The following is a 14,051-nucleotide window of genomic DNA, read 5'->3' on the forward strand; positions in this document are numbered from 1 at the left end:
CTCAACTCATAAATCAATCAGAAACAATATTTCAGTGGCAGGCACAACACCCACCAAGCCTTGCCAGGCCCTGAAATCTGATTGTAAGTCCAGTGTCTCAGCATTTGCAGACCTGCAGGGCTGTGCCAAGGTTTCCGGGCACGGTAATTAGTCATGAACATCTGAAGTTAGACAGAAGGGTTTTGAAATTATACACATTCCTGTGTTAGAGTTTCACCTAATGAAGACTTGCTTTTCCTTGGGGAGAAAGGCAAAGATCAGGAGAAAAGCCAATCAGATTCGATTTGCATAATTTGGCAGAAAGTGCAACTGGACAAACAGCAGCTATTCAGGGGCCTCTGTTCTGGGGAAATGAATGATATTTATGGCCTAATAAACTCTGTGCTCCACAAGGAGAGGGGCTGTAAGAGAGCTCGAGCAGAGCTGTAAATTGGGTAAAGACGCAGGAAGTCAGGCATAAATACGGCCAAGTCAGGTTTCACTGTGGGAAATGAGAGGTGGCTTAGTGTTCCCAGCAGAGGCTGGATTTAGGTGGTAGAACTCCAAGCAGTGCTTAAATTTGCAGCTCTCGTCCTGCTTTTGGAACAGGACATCATAAAACCCGGAGTCACGCTTACCTGAGAACCACAAAGTCTCTGGAAGGATGGGGGGCCATGCTGTTCACCACGTACTGATAGATTTCTGTCTGCCTGTCCAGCGTTTCCACCACCTTCCACTGCATGAAGTCCTCGTCCCACAGGTGGCGCTCTCTCAGCACACGGTTCAGCACCACTGAGGGGGGTGCCTCCACCTCCACAGACGCCTTCCACAGCTTCAGGGGGTTCCCGTCCCCCACCTTGGGAAAGACACCAGTGGAAACTGAAGAGGTCAGGGTCCCACAAAAACCTGCCCCACTTCTCCTGGGGTTTAAAAACAATCTCTTATCATGTCAATGGAGAGCGAGGCTACACACCATTTAATCTTTATGCTTAAGAATAATAATGACAATCAAAAGGATAATTGCCAACATTCGCAGTGCCTACTGTGTGCCAGGCACTGTTCTAAGCATATTTAACTTGTTAATAGCCCCCTTCTGACTGTGGTTCTCTTAGAATGTCCAGTTTTCCAGATGTGAAAATAGAGGCAGTGACTTGCCCAACATTACACAGCTCTGACAGAGATAGGATTGGGATCCAAAAGTTGGTACCATGGTCTGGACTCCTGACTGCACGCAGCAGGGCTGCTGAGCAGTCTCTAGACAGGGTCTTTGAACAGTAAATGTCTTAACTGTTCACCTGTGTGCTGAGTCCTATGGATGAGCAGCCATTTGTAAGCAAAAACAAATCCCCAGTTGTTAGATGTGGCTAATGGGAGATTACCTTTTTGAAAGCGAGGTCTGTGTTGTCGGGGCTGGAGCACATGACCCATCCTTTGAACTTCTCCTTGGCTTCTTTCTGGAGGCCCTGGACAAGATGCTCCAGGTAAGTGTGGAAAGTTGCTCCACTCTCCTCCAGCTGCGTCCCCAAGTCTTCCAAGGTGGGTGCGTGGATCTCAGCCTCCGCATATGAGTTGCGAGACTGGGCCACCAACTCATGTGGGACCTGAAGCAAGGGGTACACAGAGGAGCAACACACTGAGGTAAGGGAAATGCTGAGACTAATGGTTAGAGGAAGCAAAGTCATTTCATCAACAACCGAGGTCTGAGCAATGGGCCAAGGGTCACAGGGCTAGATGTTTTTCTAAGATCACTGCCAAGTCTGGGAGGGGCCTTCCTGAAGTCAGGAAATACAAATATGTTTCTGAGGTTATATTTATTATTCAGAACACTTCTATGACTTCCCATTCATTCTTTCCATTTTCCTTTTCTTTTCTTTTTATTTTATTTTTATTCTGTTTGTCAAAATGTGAGCTCCAACAATTCTACTCTGTGAACAGACTTAATGCAATAGACTTGTGAAGGAAACATCAAAAACGACTTAGAAATAGCTTTACCTTTTTAGTACACTCTTCCCATTGAAAAATGCCAATTTTACTACAGAAAATATGTCAGAAGTCTTGTTCACTTAACTTCTTTCGCATATCTGTGGCTTTACTCCTAAGCTGTCATTACTCCCCCCCCTCCCCCTCCCCTCTCTCTCTCTCTCTCTCACACACACACACACACACACACACACACACACACACACAGAGATGTGGAGCCTAATCAAGCCCTGAGGTAAAATCAAATATAACAAAATCGGCTTACTGGCCTTGAACCTGACAACAGAAGGTGATGCAATTGTTTGCACAAAAAAATCATCACCATAGTGCCTCCAAGTGTCTCTATCAAAGCCTGGACTGTATAGCTAGCTCCTCATGTTTCTTGGAGGCAAAACCCAGAGCTATGGAGCATACTATTGTCATCATAAGGTCAGGAACAAACAGACATAAACCATAAACGCAGCAAGGATTCCAAGCTTCTTATCTAGTTCCAAGAGCTAGGAGGAAGGCGGCAGAGCCTGTTGCTCACCTCAAACAGTTTGTTGCATTCCGTGATCATGTGGGCAAGACCCTGAGCTGCGGCCAGATTCTCATTGAGGTCCTTCTGATCTGGCTTCCCAGTGGCATATTTCTTCTGGATGACTCTGTAATTGAATGTGAGTGCTGAGCAGATCACAGACCAAAGAGCTTTTCACAATACTGAGCGCATCCCTTTTGTTTTCTGTTCATCCCCAGATGCTATCCAGAGCCCAGGCTTTCTCATTTCCAAATAAAAACAATGACCACACATCTTAGATATTCCAAGGCAGGCTAACAGCCCAAGAGCTCACAACCAAAGCCTTGGAAAAACACAAGGGCAGGAAGAGCTGTGGGAGGAGAAATGCATCAATTTTTTTCTAAAGTTTGAAACCACCCAACTACATGTTCCTGAGTTTTGTTTTTCTTGTTTAAATATAGTCTTTCAAAATTAAAGATCGTAAAATACAACTCTGTGTACTTTTCCCCTCCTTCCCACTGTTACAAACAAAACTCCTCAGGCTTTCTGGATATCAACTGGCCTTCTTCAATACTACTTTGACAATTCCATGAACCTGAGTCACGTGAATGAGGTCGTTTTGGAGCATGTTCTGATTATAAAGTGAGAGCTGACAAATCTTCAAGTTGAAATCTAGCATGAGAGGAGTTTATTTATGAATTGTGGGGGTGGCCTGGTTTGGGATTGCGGTTGTTGAGGAAAACTTACCTTGGAGAGCTTTCTTTCTTCAATAAATTAAGATGAAAAAGGGAGGGGGCCAGACACACAGCCAGGTTCATGGATGTCATCTGATTTTCTTCCACCAAGTTGACGACGTCATTTAGGAAGCAAAGGAGAGTCTGTAGGGCCTCCCTGTTTTCATCTGCCAGCAGCAAGATGGCGGCCTGCACAGCCTGCAGTCGCTGCTCTTTGGGGACGTCTGAGGAAAAGTGGGCACCAAGTCATTAGAGCAATGGCCTCCGAAAGAGTTAGCAGCAGAGTGTGTAATCTGCACTTCCTGACATCAACCACCAAAACCAAATAACTAATGGCATAAAGAAGTAACTAATGGCTTAGGCCTCAAAGATAGGTGAGAGGCAGAGCTGTGGTCTGAATGACCCAGCCATACTTAGAAAGTAACACCCCCCTATCCTGGCTTTTCACACTCTGAGCAATCAGTCTGGTCATTTGTTTTCAGTTGATTTTTCTGTAGTAGACAAAGTTGGCAATGGACTGAAGCTCTGCCAATTTGTTTTTTTTTTTTTTTTTTCTTGCCCATCCTCCTCACCAGACAGCTTTGGAAGCACCTGTTAGGATGCTCAGGGCTCTACAGGACGTGATTTGAAAGTCACTGAGTGATAGGACAACAGCCTGACCTTTTCCCACCTCCCATGGAGCAGCCAGATCATACTGCCAGCATGGCCACAGTTAACCGAGAGTGATAGTATCCAGCTGGCGCCTCCTGGGGCACTCCCAGAAGGTCAGAGGCTTGATGATAAGCTTGGTACCTCTTCCCTTCCTTGCTCCTGGAAGTCACCAGGATTTGGTTGGGAAGAGGTACTCAGTGACTTTGGGTAGAAACTCACTGTCACTTGTCCTGTAATCTTGGGGGATTATGGAATAGAGGTTTTGCCTGGGGAAGAGGAACTAGGCTCCCTGAGGTTATAAGGAATGGACAGCCCTTCTCAGTTTCATTCTTCTTGAGGGTGGTCCCTGTGATGGTGGTGGTGGTGGTGGTGGTGGTAGTGGTCGTGGTGGGCATTGGCTATGCAGATTTAAAAGGGAACTAACTTGACATTATGAAGTGAACTACATGGAAAGTCAGTGAATGGGTGTTAGGTGCTGCATTTTGCTGCCCCCTGGCTGTGTTTGTTTAATGATCCTTTAGGTTTAATTTACTGACATAGTCAGGAGCTCACTTCAGTTAATACTGCTGTCCTTATTAAAAGGCTGCTTTCTGGAGCAGAAGTCTCCACACTAGGACATCTGTACTCCCAAGGGATCAGGGGCAGGGTGTGCTCATGACAATCCCTTGAGGTGTGAGAAGAAAATGTTAGAAGTTCCAAATGTGTTTATATTTTCTCTTGTCCATTATAAATACTGCTTGAGTTGCCTTATAATGTGCACTCTAAATCATATATCACACAGTATTATTAAGATGAATAAATATACACAGCTTTTTACCACTAGTAGGGGTGCATGATTAAAAAGAAATTGGAGCTTCCTGCTCCAGATTGGGCCACGATGTGTGACCTCTGCCTGGGTCCTGAATGGCCAAAAGACTCGTGGTCCCTGTGGGTTGTCTATGTCAGGCTCTCCTGTGCCTCTCCAGCATCATGTAGAAAGAGTTTATATCTCAGAGATGACCAGACTCTTGGCTCCAGTCAGGCCGCAAACCCAAATTTCTGGAAAAGTGTGACCTTGCATTCAGCGTGCTGAAACCCATCCCCACCCTATGGAATCTATTATGTACTGGTACAAGATAAACCTGGGTTTATGGAGAAGAGCTATTTTGTTTAAATGATAGCAAAACCACTTCCTCTTTTCTTGCTTGTGTTCAAACAGGTACTACTTAGGATTTTAAGTTGGGTAACAGTATTATAAATTTAGCTTGAGCCACTAAGCTGCTTTTAAATATGCTGCTATAGGTAAGATGTCATCGAAAGTTTAGCTTTTTTATTCCATGCCAAGATTTTTTTCCTATACCATCATTTTAAAGGAATCATCTGTCATCTTTATACATTTAATTTCCTACTTGTTCTTTTATCCCTCAGAAAATATCTCCTATACATTATTTGCTACTAAAAAGGCTTGAGAAGGTCAACTACTAATCCCTCAATTCACATTCACTGTGAACCTTTTCAACTGTGACCTTTCGGTTACACATGACACTGCTGTGGTTCCTGCCTTTCTTGGCTCTTTGGAGACCATTCAAGATCTGCCTTTCTAAGTGCTGAGAATTTATAGCCAGGTGGGTGGCCATCAGTCCTTCACTCTCAGCATCCTCTCTATTCTGAACACCTTTCTTCTTTCTCCCCACAAGTGAGCTCCCCTTCTCTTCCTGTCCACATTCTCTCCGTTGTCGAGTCATACAACTATAGGGCTGTCTTTAATCTCTCCATCCTTTCCCCTCTCATAGACTGGTGGGATTAAAATATCTTCAGGATCCACACCACATCTTATTTATGTTCATCATCTGATGAAAGTCCAAGAAGTAACACAGTTGAAAAACAGAACTTCTCTGGAGAACTGGGAGGGGAACTGTTCCTCTCTCCCCCAAGAGTCCTCTGGAATCTTTGACAGCAGGGTCTATCCATGGACTGTCCTGTTTCCAGTTTCTAGTCTCACTGCTGGAAGTCACAGTAAGTAATCCAGAGCCTCCATTAGTGCGTCAGCTCTCTTGCCCTCCATTCTTGCCTATGAAATACCTCCTGCACACCACTTCCACATTCATGGATCAAAAGAACAGTCCTCATGAACTTTCACCTTCGTGGCAAGCTCAGAGTTGGCTACATACTCAATATTCATTCTTCCCTTTCTTCCTAAGAAAACATACATTCTGTTCAGGGATGAACTGTGTTGGCTTAAACCAAAAAATGATAATCCCATTCCTCGTTTCATTGTCTGACTTAGAGAAGAAGACATAAAGCATGCTAGGAGCTTCTGCAAGATTTATCTCCCTGATAAAAAGGAAAAATGCCCAAGGAGGACTCCCTGCCCCTCTATGCCTTTGAATGTGATTTTATGAAGACATGACAATTATAAGTTGTGGCAGTCATATTGTGACCTCAAAAGGAAGCCAAGAGAGGCTGACTTTGCCCTGGCATCACTGAGTTGCAGAATTACTTAACATTGCAATGTTTTAATTCTGATTTCTTGTAAAGTGAGACAATACAATGTCCTTATTGTTTAAACAGTTGTTTGTTGGACTTTTGGTTGTTTTTGCAGTAGAGAGCATCATAACTGGTAAATCCCTCAACCATACCTGAAGGTTCCCCAATGCTTAATGGATCAAATACAGACCTCTGCTCTAATTTTCAATGCTTTCCTTGTGTGATCCTGGCCTAATTTATCAGCGTCATCTGAAAAATTGTACATTTAGTACCCCTGCAGGACAGATAGACAAAACCTTGAGCTGCTCTGACACATGCTCATGCCACTTGCTTCATCTAGCATGTGTTCCTCACATATCTCAACCTTTGGGTGTCATTTTCTCTTCCTCCAAGTCCTCATCACTCATCTCAGCTTTCTTGGACTTGTCTTTGAAACCTTTTTGTGTTATTTTTCCCACCTTGTTGTATTGCGGTCATTTATGTTCATGTCTTGTCTCTTTAGGTTGTAAGATCCTTAAGAGCAGAGCGTGAGTCTCAGGCAGCATCCATATGCTCTGCCACGCTCCACACCACACCCTGTCCATAAATCCCACTCCATAAATGTTTGCTCAGCTAAAATAAAGCCCTGCTTTGATCTGGCTTTTTGGTTATATCTCAGAAAGAGCCAAAGACATTTATCTCTTGGAAATAATCTAGCCTTAGATGTACACTAGTGTCAACTTCAGCCCCAGACCTGATTAAATGTCAAGACTCATATGGGATACTTCCAAGTCATAGGGAGGCTTAACTGAAAAATGGTGTTTGACCTCTCAGCAGCCCTTTCATGAACACCCTGTGTTTAGGCTCTAGCAATGTGTATCATTATTTCAACTTAACCTATTCACTTGGAGAAAATAATATTTATTTAGTGGGTCACCACTTTATTCTGTTTCTACAAGTGGTACTAATTACAATCCTTTTTGAATTTGTAATATTATACACTCTTTAAACATATTTAGTACAGAAATCCCTACAGCGGGGATCTTCAATTGGGTCAATTCCATGTCAAGACCCATTTTAGGCATATTTTGCTGTAAACCGAAAGTCCACTGGCCAACTGTTCTTGTCCCCCACTATAAGGAATAGGGACTTAGGCCATGAAAGCAATCCATAGTCCTAATGTTATCATTTCTAGAAAAGATTCACATCTTTCTTTTTTTCTTTTCTTCTCCTTTAATACTGGGGATTGAATAAAGGGGCACCCTATCATTGAGCTACATTCCCAACCCTCTTGCTTTTCTTTTTTATTTTGAGATAGGGTTTGATAAGTTGCCCAAGTTGGCCTGAAACTTTTGATCCTCCAGCCTCATGCTCCCAAGTCACTGGTAATTACAGGTGAGAGCCACTGCACCTGGCTTTACATGTTTGTTTCTAATAATCTCCCTTTACAATTACCTTTGGCAGGATAGGATTTTTAATCAGCAGTTGTTATTTTGAATAATTATTTTAACTATAGTGGCTTTGCTCTGAGAACTATTGATTTAACATTATTTAAAAAAAATTCCAAGTGAAAATATGAATTAGTTGCATTCAGCTGAAGCATTGATTTGGTTTGCTTGCTTTTCACCAATTAAAATATATCTGCTTTTTAAAAAATTTCTATTATTTTAGTACATTCAGCTTTAAATTTCCTATATCCCAAGAAAATGTGTATTTTTAAAAAAATTAAATGTTTTAATAAATACCCAAATACAAAATAAATTTGACCATGTACCCTTATCATTTTAAATTTCTTGAAAGTATATCATTGAAAGTTAGTTTGAGATCATACACCAAGAAAGCTCTATTGAGAAGAAATATTTTGATGTCAAAAAGATATTTTCTAGTGCATAAAAAATGTTGTGGAGATTCTACACCAAACTCTGAACAAAGGTTATTTCTGGAGAGGAGATTAGGGCTATAATTTTTACACCCTTCTTTATGGATTCATGTGTTAAAATTCAATCTATAGGGTTTTTTTTTTTTAAAAAATGGTTTGGATGCACATGAGAACACTGATTGGTATGACCCCCACTTACATTGATAGATGTGGAGGAAGGTCTCGCTGAGTTTGTTGGTGAAAAGAGGCTCAGGGAGGTCCCGGAAGAACTGCTTCACCATGTCTGCCACATCATAAGCGGACTGGTCTTCATAGCTGACATTCTCAGGAAAGTTCTCGTTCATCTGACGTAGGGCATGGATTCGAGACTTCACTCCCGACTTGCGAAAAAGACCCACCTGAAATGAGCCATCAGGACACATTAGCTGGGCTGTCCTTTCCCTGACACCAGAAGGCTTGGGACCAGAACTGAATGAGCTAAAATTGCATTTTAATTCACAATTCTGAATACTCCTGTAGCTACTACATGCAAAGCTGAACAATGATGTCTCTCCTGTGAAGTGAAGATAAGAATAAGACCCCACTGCCCCGGACTGTTGTGGAGACTGAATGAGAAAACATATGTGAAGCTGCTGTGTGACCCGTAGAGTTCTGGCACACTGTAGATGTCAATATTGTTTTCACTTATTCAAAAAGTAATGATTAAGCATCCACTATGTGCCAGGCATTCTTTTGCTAGGAGTCATTAGGGAGCAGAGTAGACAAAATTCCCTGCCCTTTAGCATTTACACTTTCATGGGGATTTTGAGAAAGTCTGGGCAATGAAAATTTTCCTGGGAGTAAGGTGCTTGGTGGAAGGAAGGGTCCAAGATAAGCAACCATATTTAATACCCCTTGGAAGAGAAGTCTATAGGGAATATGCCCACGCAAGAAAATATTATTATAAGTACATAATTTGATTTAGGGTCTTATTTGCTTAATCCTTGGCACCATGATGTATGTGGCTCCTATGCCTGGCACTTACTACTCCACTTTGTTTTGTATATAGACCCCTCTATTGAGAATGACAATTGGGGGGCTTTTATTCAGACATGATCATGTCAGTCTTTTTTCACCTCTAGGACTTAAACACCTCCCTGCTTGACAAATAAACAGAAAAATAAGAAACCAAAAAATAATGGCCTGAATAGGGATGAGTGAGGTAGGCAGAGCCCTCACTGCAAGAGTGAAGATCCTGGCCTGGTTGGGCAGGTTAAGCTCAGGCCCTCGAGAAGCCCTCCCCACCCTGGACTTGCTTCCATCCATAAAAAGAACTGAGCTTTCCTGGGAGCTCTGGCTTACAGTGAAAGAATGTCTGATCATTTTAAATGCCTGGAGGGCATCAAGTTTTTCAAAACTCAGTTTTTTCAATCTTTATTTTCTACTCCTTTCATTCCTCAGTGGCTCTGAGGTTGGCTCACTTATGCAAAGCAAGGTGGGAACATTCCCAAGTGGCTGGATGGTAGACAGTGGCACCAGAGTTGGCAATGAAGAAAATATGAGCACGGTTGTCTCGCCAGCTCCTCTGTGTGCCAAGATCACACCTGGGCCCTGACCCAAGTTCAGGTGTCTGACAAAGGCTCTCATGATTGTTGCTATAAATGAGAGCAGCCCTAAAACCCCAGTTCTTTTAAACTGCAGTTAAAGCAAAGGAAGAACTCCAGGCCATTAGAGAACACTCAGGTTTTTATACATGTCAGCTGCATGGATCACAGGGGAAATTATACAGAGTTGCTTTTTGTGGTCACAAAAACAGAATCTTAGCAATATTTCTTTGCATTCCAAGGCTTATCATCCTAACCCTAATTTCACAGGTCAGGATATTCAGACATATTATCACTTTAAACCTTCAATACTTTTTTTTTTATTCTTAAAGATTGAAGTATCTAGAAAATGCAAAATTGCTATACTTAGCTTATTCTCCATAAAGAATCTAAATAAAAGTTATCTTTATCTGGCAACTACTCCATGTTTCATCAAAGTGCATGAGAAGAAAGCATGCATTGTCAAAAGAAAAATATAAGATATCAGATGGGTGATTATTGAAGTGAGATGCATCTTGCGTTTGTTTACATTTTGAGTTTTTAATTTTGGAAGAAGGCCCAGGACTGTGTACATCACAGAACTGTGCTGCATGGGAGTTTTCAGAATCTGAATGCTCTGAAGGTGAATTCTTAAGTGTAAGTCACAAATATTTATCCTCATGTGAGTTGGTATTATTTCATTTGAGAAGAATTCCTATGTTTTTTAAACAGCAGAGAAATATTGATCAGATCTATAAAAAGAGTGTTTATGTTTAAATTGCTGAGCATGTTCCTCTTGTCTACTGTGTCCTTCAAGCTCTGTTTCTAGGTCCATACTAATGTGCATGCACATACACTTCCCAAAGGTGTTTTCTTTGTATTGTTCAGATTCCAAGTTTCTTTCTCTTTTCGGCAAATGTTGTTATTTTAATTATTTTAGACATGTCTGGGGCTCTCCAGTGGCAGGCTCTGAGCTGTTTGTTCTGACTTTGAGCTCATAGGATGTCTCAGGGTTGTCAAAGATTTATTTGTTTTGTTTCAAATTCTGACAATAACATTCCCACACTGCGCTTACCTTCCAGGGGACATGGGAAATATCTGTGTGTTCTATGGATTTCTGTTGGAAGCCAGAGGAAATGTCCTAAACCTAATAAAGGAAAAGTGGTCTCAAATTGGTCTAGATTTGAGATGCAATAGCTAAAGAGGCAGACGGGAAAGATGGAAAGAACTACAGTCTCCAAAGATATTGATGAACTGATGAATGAACTAACCCTGGCACCATCCTGTTTTCTGACTTATTATTGTCTGTATGTGAGATATGAATTTCCTAACATTCAAGCTATTTTGGGCTGAGGCTTCTCCTGGTTGCTGTAGACAGCATCTGGACACAGTAAGCAGAAGGTACTTCTAATGGTGTAGAGGTCCTGAGACCAAAGAAAAGTGCCTCCTATCTATCTGCATAGAACAAGACCACATGGTGGTACAAGTGATTGTTGACAGCCATTTTTTTTTTTTTCAAAAAGTTTTCAACACGGGGATAACTAAAGATTTTTGTTTTTAATGTAATAAATGGAGATTGAAGAAACGGGTTGCTTCTGAGGGCATCCTCATCATTGTTGATGGTGGTAAGTGAACTCAGATTCCCTTAGCTTCACTAGGAGCAAGACCCAAGAGGGTCTATGTCCTTCATTTACCTCTGTGTCTATCACTGTCAGGTGGGCAATCTGGGCAGTCACACAAGTTCTACTGTTGCTGTTATGAAATTCTCAATAATATATGAAGAAGGAATCACATATTTTCATTTTGTCCAGGGCCCCACAAATTACATAACACGTCCTGTTTTTATATGTCTTCAAAGCCCAGCTCAAATATCCTCTCAAAAAAGGAAGCAATGATGGTCAGCAATGCAAAATTCATTTTATAAACATCTTTCTTGCCTGCACTCTCTCGCTCCACCTTAAGAAGAACGAAAGAATGAATAGTGCATAATGTTCCCTTCATCTAGTTTTTCTCTCTTCTCTTTTGTCTTCCACCTAAAAACCCAGCTTTGAGAAACCAAGGGCTGAGGGAATGATTTAAATCGATAGTCTCAGAGCAAGCATCCTTCGTTATATCTGAGATAGGCAAAGTGATGAACAGGCAGCGGATTAGAGGACCCTGGCACTGAGCATGAAGTGCCTTCCCGGCATAATTAGGCTTTTAAAACTTACTGCTCCATTAGAAGGAGCAGTTGGGCATGAGTGCTGCATTACAATTCAAATTTCATCTAAATAATATTAAATCTCCTTCTTGGCATCCTGTTTATGCTAATCCTTTCTGGGCTTAATGATGTTTATCAGGACTTCCATTTCCTCTTCTTTAGAAATTTGCTCAGCTAATGAAGAAAGGTTGGGTTTATTCAGAAAGGGAGAGATTCATAGGGAGAGTGTGCAGCGGGTTCTGATTTTGAGCACTGAGCTGACTTCATATTCATCAGGAACCAGTATAACCTATGCTTCTGTGCACTGTTGATTTAGGGCAGAAATAAAGGCGCAGACAACAAAGTGAGGCTCCTCTCACGCACTGCTATGTCTGAATACAAATGGTTCGTAATTGAAGGCTAAACTTCCTCATTTCATCTACAGCCATCTGCAAGGGCGCAAGTGGATAAGCTATGCTTCATCATATATAAACTGCTCTGCAGTGGGGAGTGTGGGAGGTGAAATGCTGGCACTGTTTCAGGACTTTGTGGGGCTGGAATCAACTCTGTGATGAGTGCTTATGTTCCAGATGAACTCTGAGCTTGAGGGGAAGTGGTCCAGTTCCCTGCATGAATCCTCCTTCCCTCAGATCAAGGACAGAGCCTTAGGCAGGACTTGGATGGTGCTTCCTGCTCAAGCATGGCTTAGAAGAAGGATATTTGGAGACTTTCTGGTCTTTTATGGGTAGGGCTGAGATTTCAAGATCCTGTGCAGACACTGAATCTCTTCTCCAAGGAGGTGCTGCTGGCCTACAAGTGACATTCATCTAGTGTTTCTCTTCTTCCTTTTTTCTCTTGATTCCCTGTCTTTTTGGATTCATTAATTTTTATTTGCTGTTAATTCTCTAAGACAGTCTTCCTCTTCTACTTGGATTTTTTTTTTTTTTTTTGGTTCTTCTTCATTTCTCCAGTTTTCCTCAGTTTCCTTCTTAGACAACTTTCCTTTCCCACAGGGATCTGAAGAGTAACCTCTGCATGTTCCCCACAATGAGATGAGGAAGGAAACCCTGCCAGAATTAAGGTGGGAATTGACTGCAGCAAAAGTCCATCTGACATCCTACAGATTCTTCCTGGTGACTGATAACAAGAGAAACACTGTATTGTGCTCAGTCTGGTTACATTTAGAGTCAGTCTTTATGCCCTTGAAATGAATCTCTTTCCTACAAGGCTTTGTCTGTACAGTTTTACAACATGGAATTCTTCCAGACTTAAAAATTAGTTAGAAACTTGAGATGGACACTGGGGACAAGCCAGTGAGCAGAGCTGAAGGAGGGTTTGGTGTCCACTCTCCTCTCAGTTTATGACTTTCTTCTCTCCATGCAACTTTTGCTTTGAAAGGAAGACTGGGTCAAATCATAGCAGTAATGCTGGTGATGCATATTATTCAAAATCTCCACTGGGCAGGAATTCCTAAATTTCTATTCCCATTCTATACTTAGGACCTGGTAGAGAGCAGAATAGTGGTATTATAATTTATTTATTTATACCCAACTTTGTTCAAGGAGGACTTTAAGGTGACTTACAATGATACATAAAATACGATAAGATATAGTCAAATTAAGAATAATAGAAAAATTACAGCAAGAGGAAAATAAAGATAGAAAATAGTAACTGAAACTAGGTATGAGGCTGATGTAGAAAATTCATAAAAAAATTATCTATATTTACTGCAGACAGAATATGCATTTGGCTCCAAGCTTCCTAGCAGTCAGTACAGAGAGGAAAACTCTCTGTACACTCAATTGAATGATCCTTGTGTCTATAATATAAAAAACAGATAAATTATTGAGAAGCAGCACACTGTTTTCAAGAGCTGGATAGTGCCTTAGGAAAAAAATTATTCCTCCTATTCTCAGATGAAGAACACAACAGGATGTAATGACCAAAATCGTCAACAAAATCTACAGACCAGATTCATCAATGAGTTGCACAGGACCAACTCTTAAAGTGTCCCCTAATGCTGGAGATGGAGCCACCCCAAAGTTCACAAGGTAAAAGCAATTCTAACAGTACAGTAGAATGCAGTGGTTAAACACGGGAGTTAAACTCTGGAGTTACACAGATTTACAAGCAGGTGTTGGCTCCA

The 14,051-nt window shown here is 41.6% G+C and overlaps 1 protein-coding gene across 8 annotated transcripts in view; it reads right to left on the bottom strand.

The window, feature by feature from the left end:
- Stard13 (StAR related lipid transfer domain containing 13) overlaps positions 1–14,051 on the bottom strand; it is a 484,966-nt gene that overhangs the window by 6,529 nt on the left and 464,386 nt on the right. For all 8 annotated transcript variants that reach the window (XM_048800821.1, XM_048800822.1, XM_048800823.1 and 5 more), the window contains 5 exons: positions 8,364–8,562; positions 3,203–3,413; positions 2,489–2,603; positions 1,359–1,580; positions 618–835 (listed from right to left, as the gene is read on the bottom strand). In XM_048800821.1, coding sequence (XP_048656778.1) covers positions 618–835; positions 1,359–1,580; positions 2,489–2,603; positions 3,203–3,413; positions 8,364–8,562 — 965 coding nt within the window. The remainder of the gene's footprint in view (positions 1–617; positions 836–1,358; positions 1,581–2,488; positions 2,604–3,202; positions 3,414–8,363; positions 8,563–14,051) is intronic.

Source organism: Marmota marmota, unplaced genomic scaffold, assembly GCF_001458135.2.
Source record: "Marmota marmota marmota unplaced genomic scaffold, marMar, whole genome shotgun sequence".
NCBI classification, from domain to species: domain Eukaryota; kingdom Metazoa; phylum Chordata; class Mammalia; order Rodentia; family Sciuridae; genus Marmota; species Marmota marmota.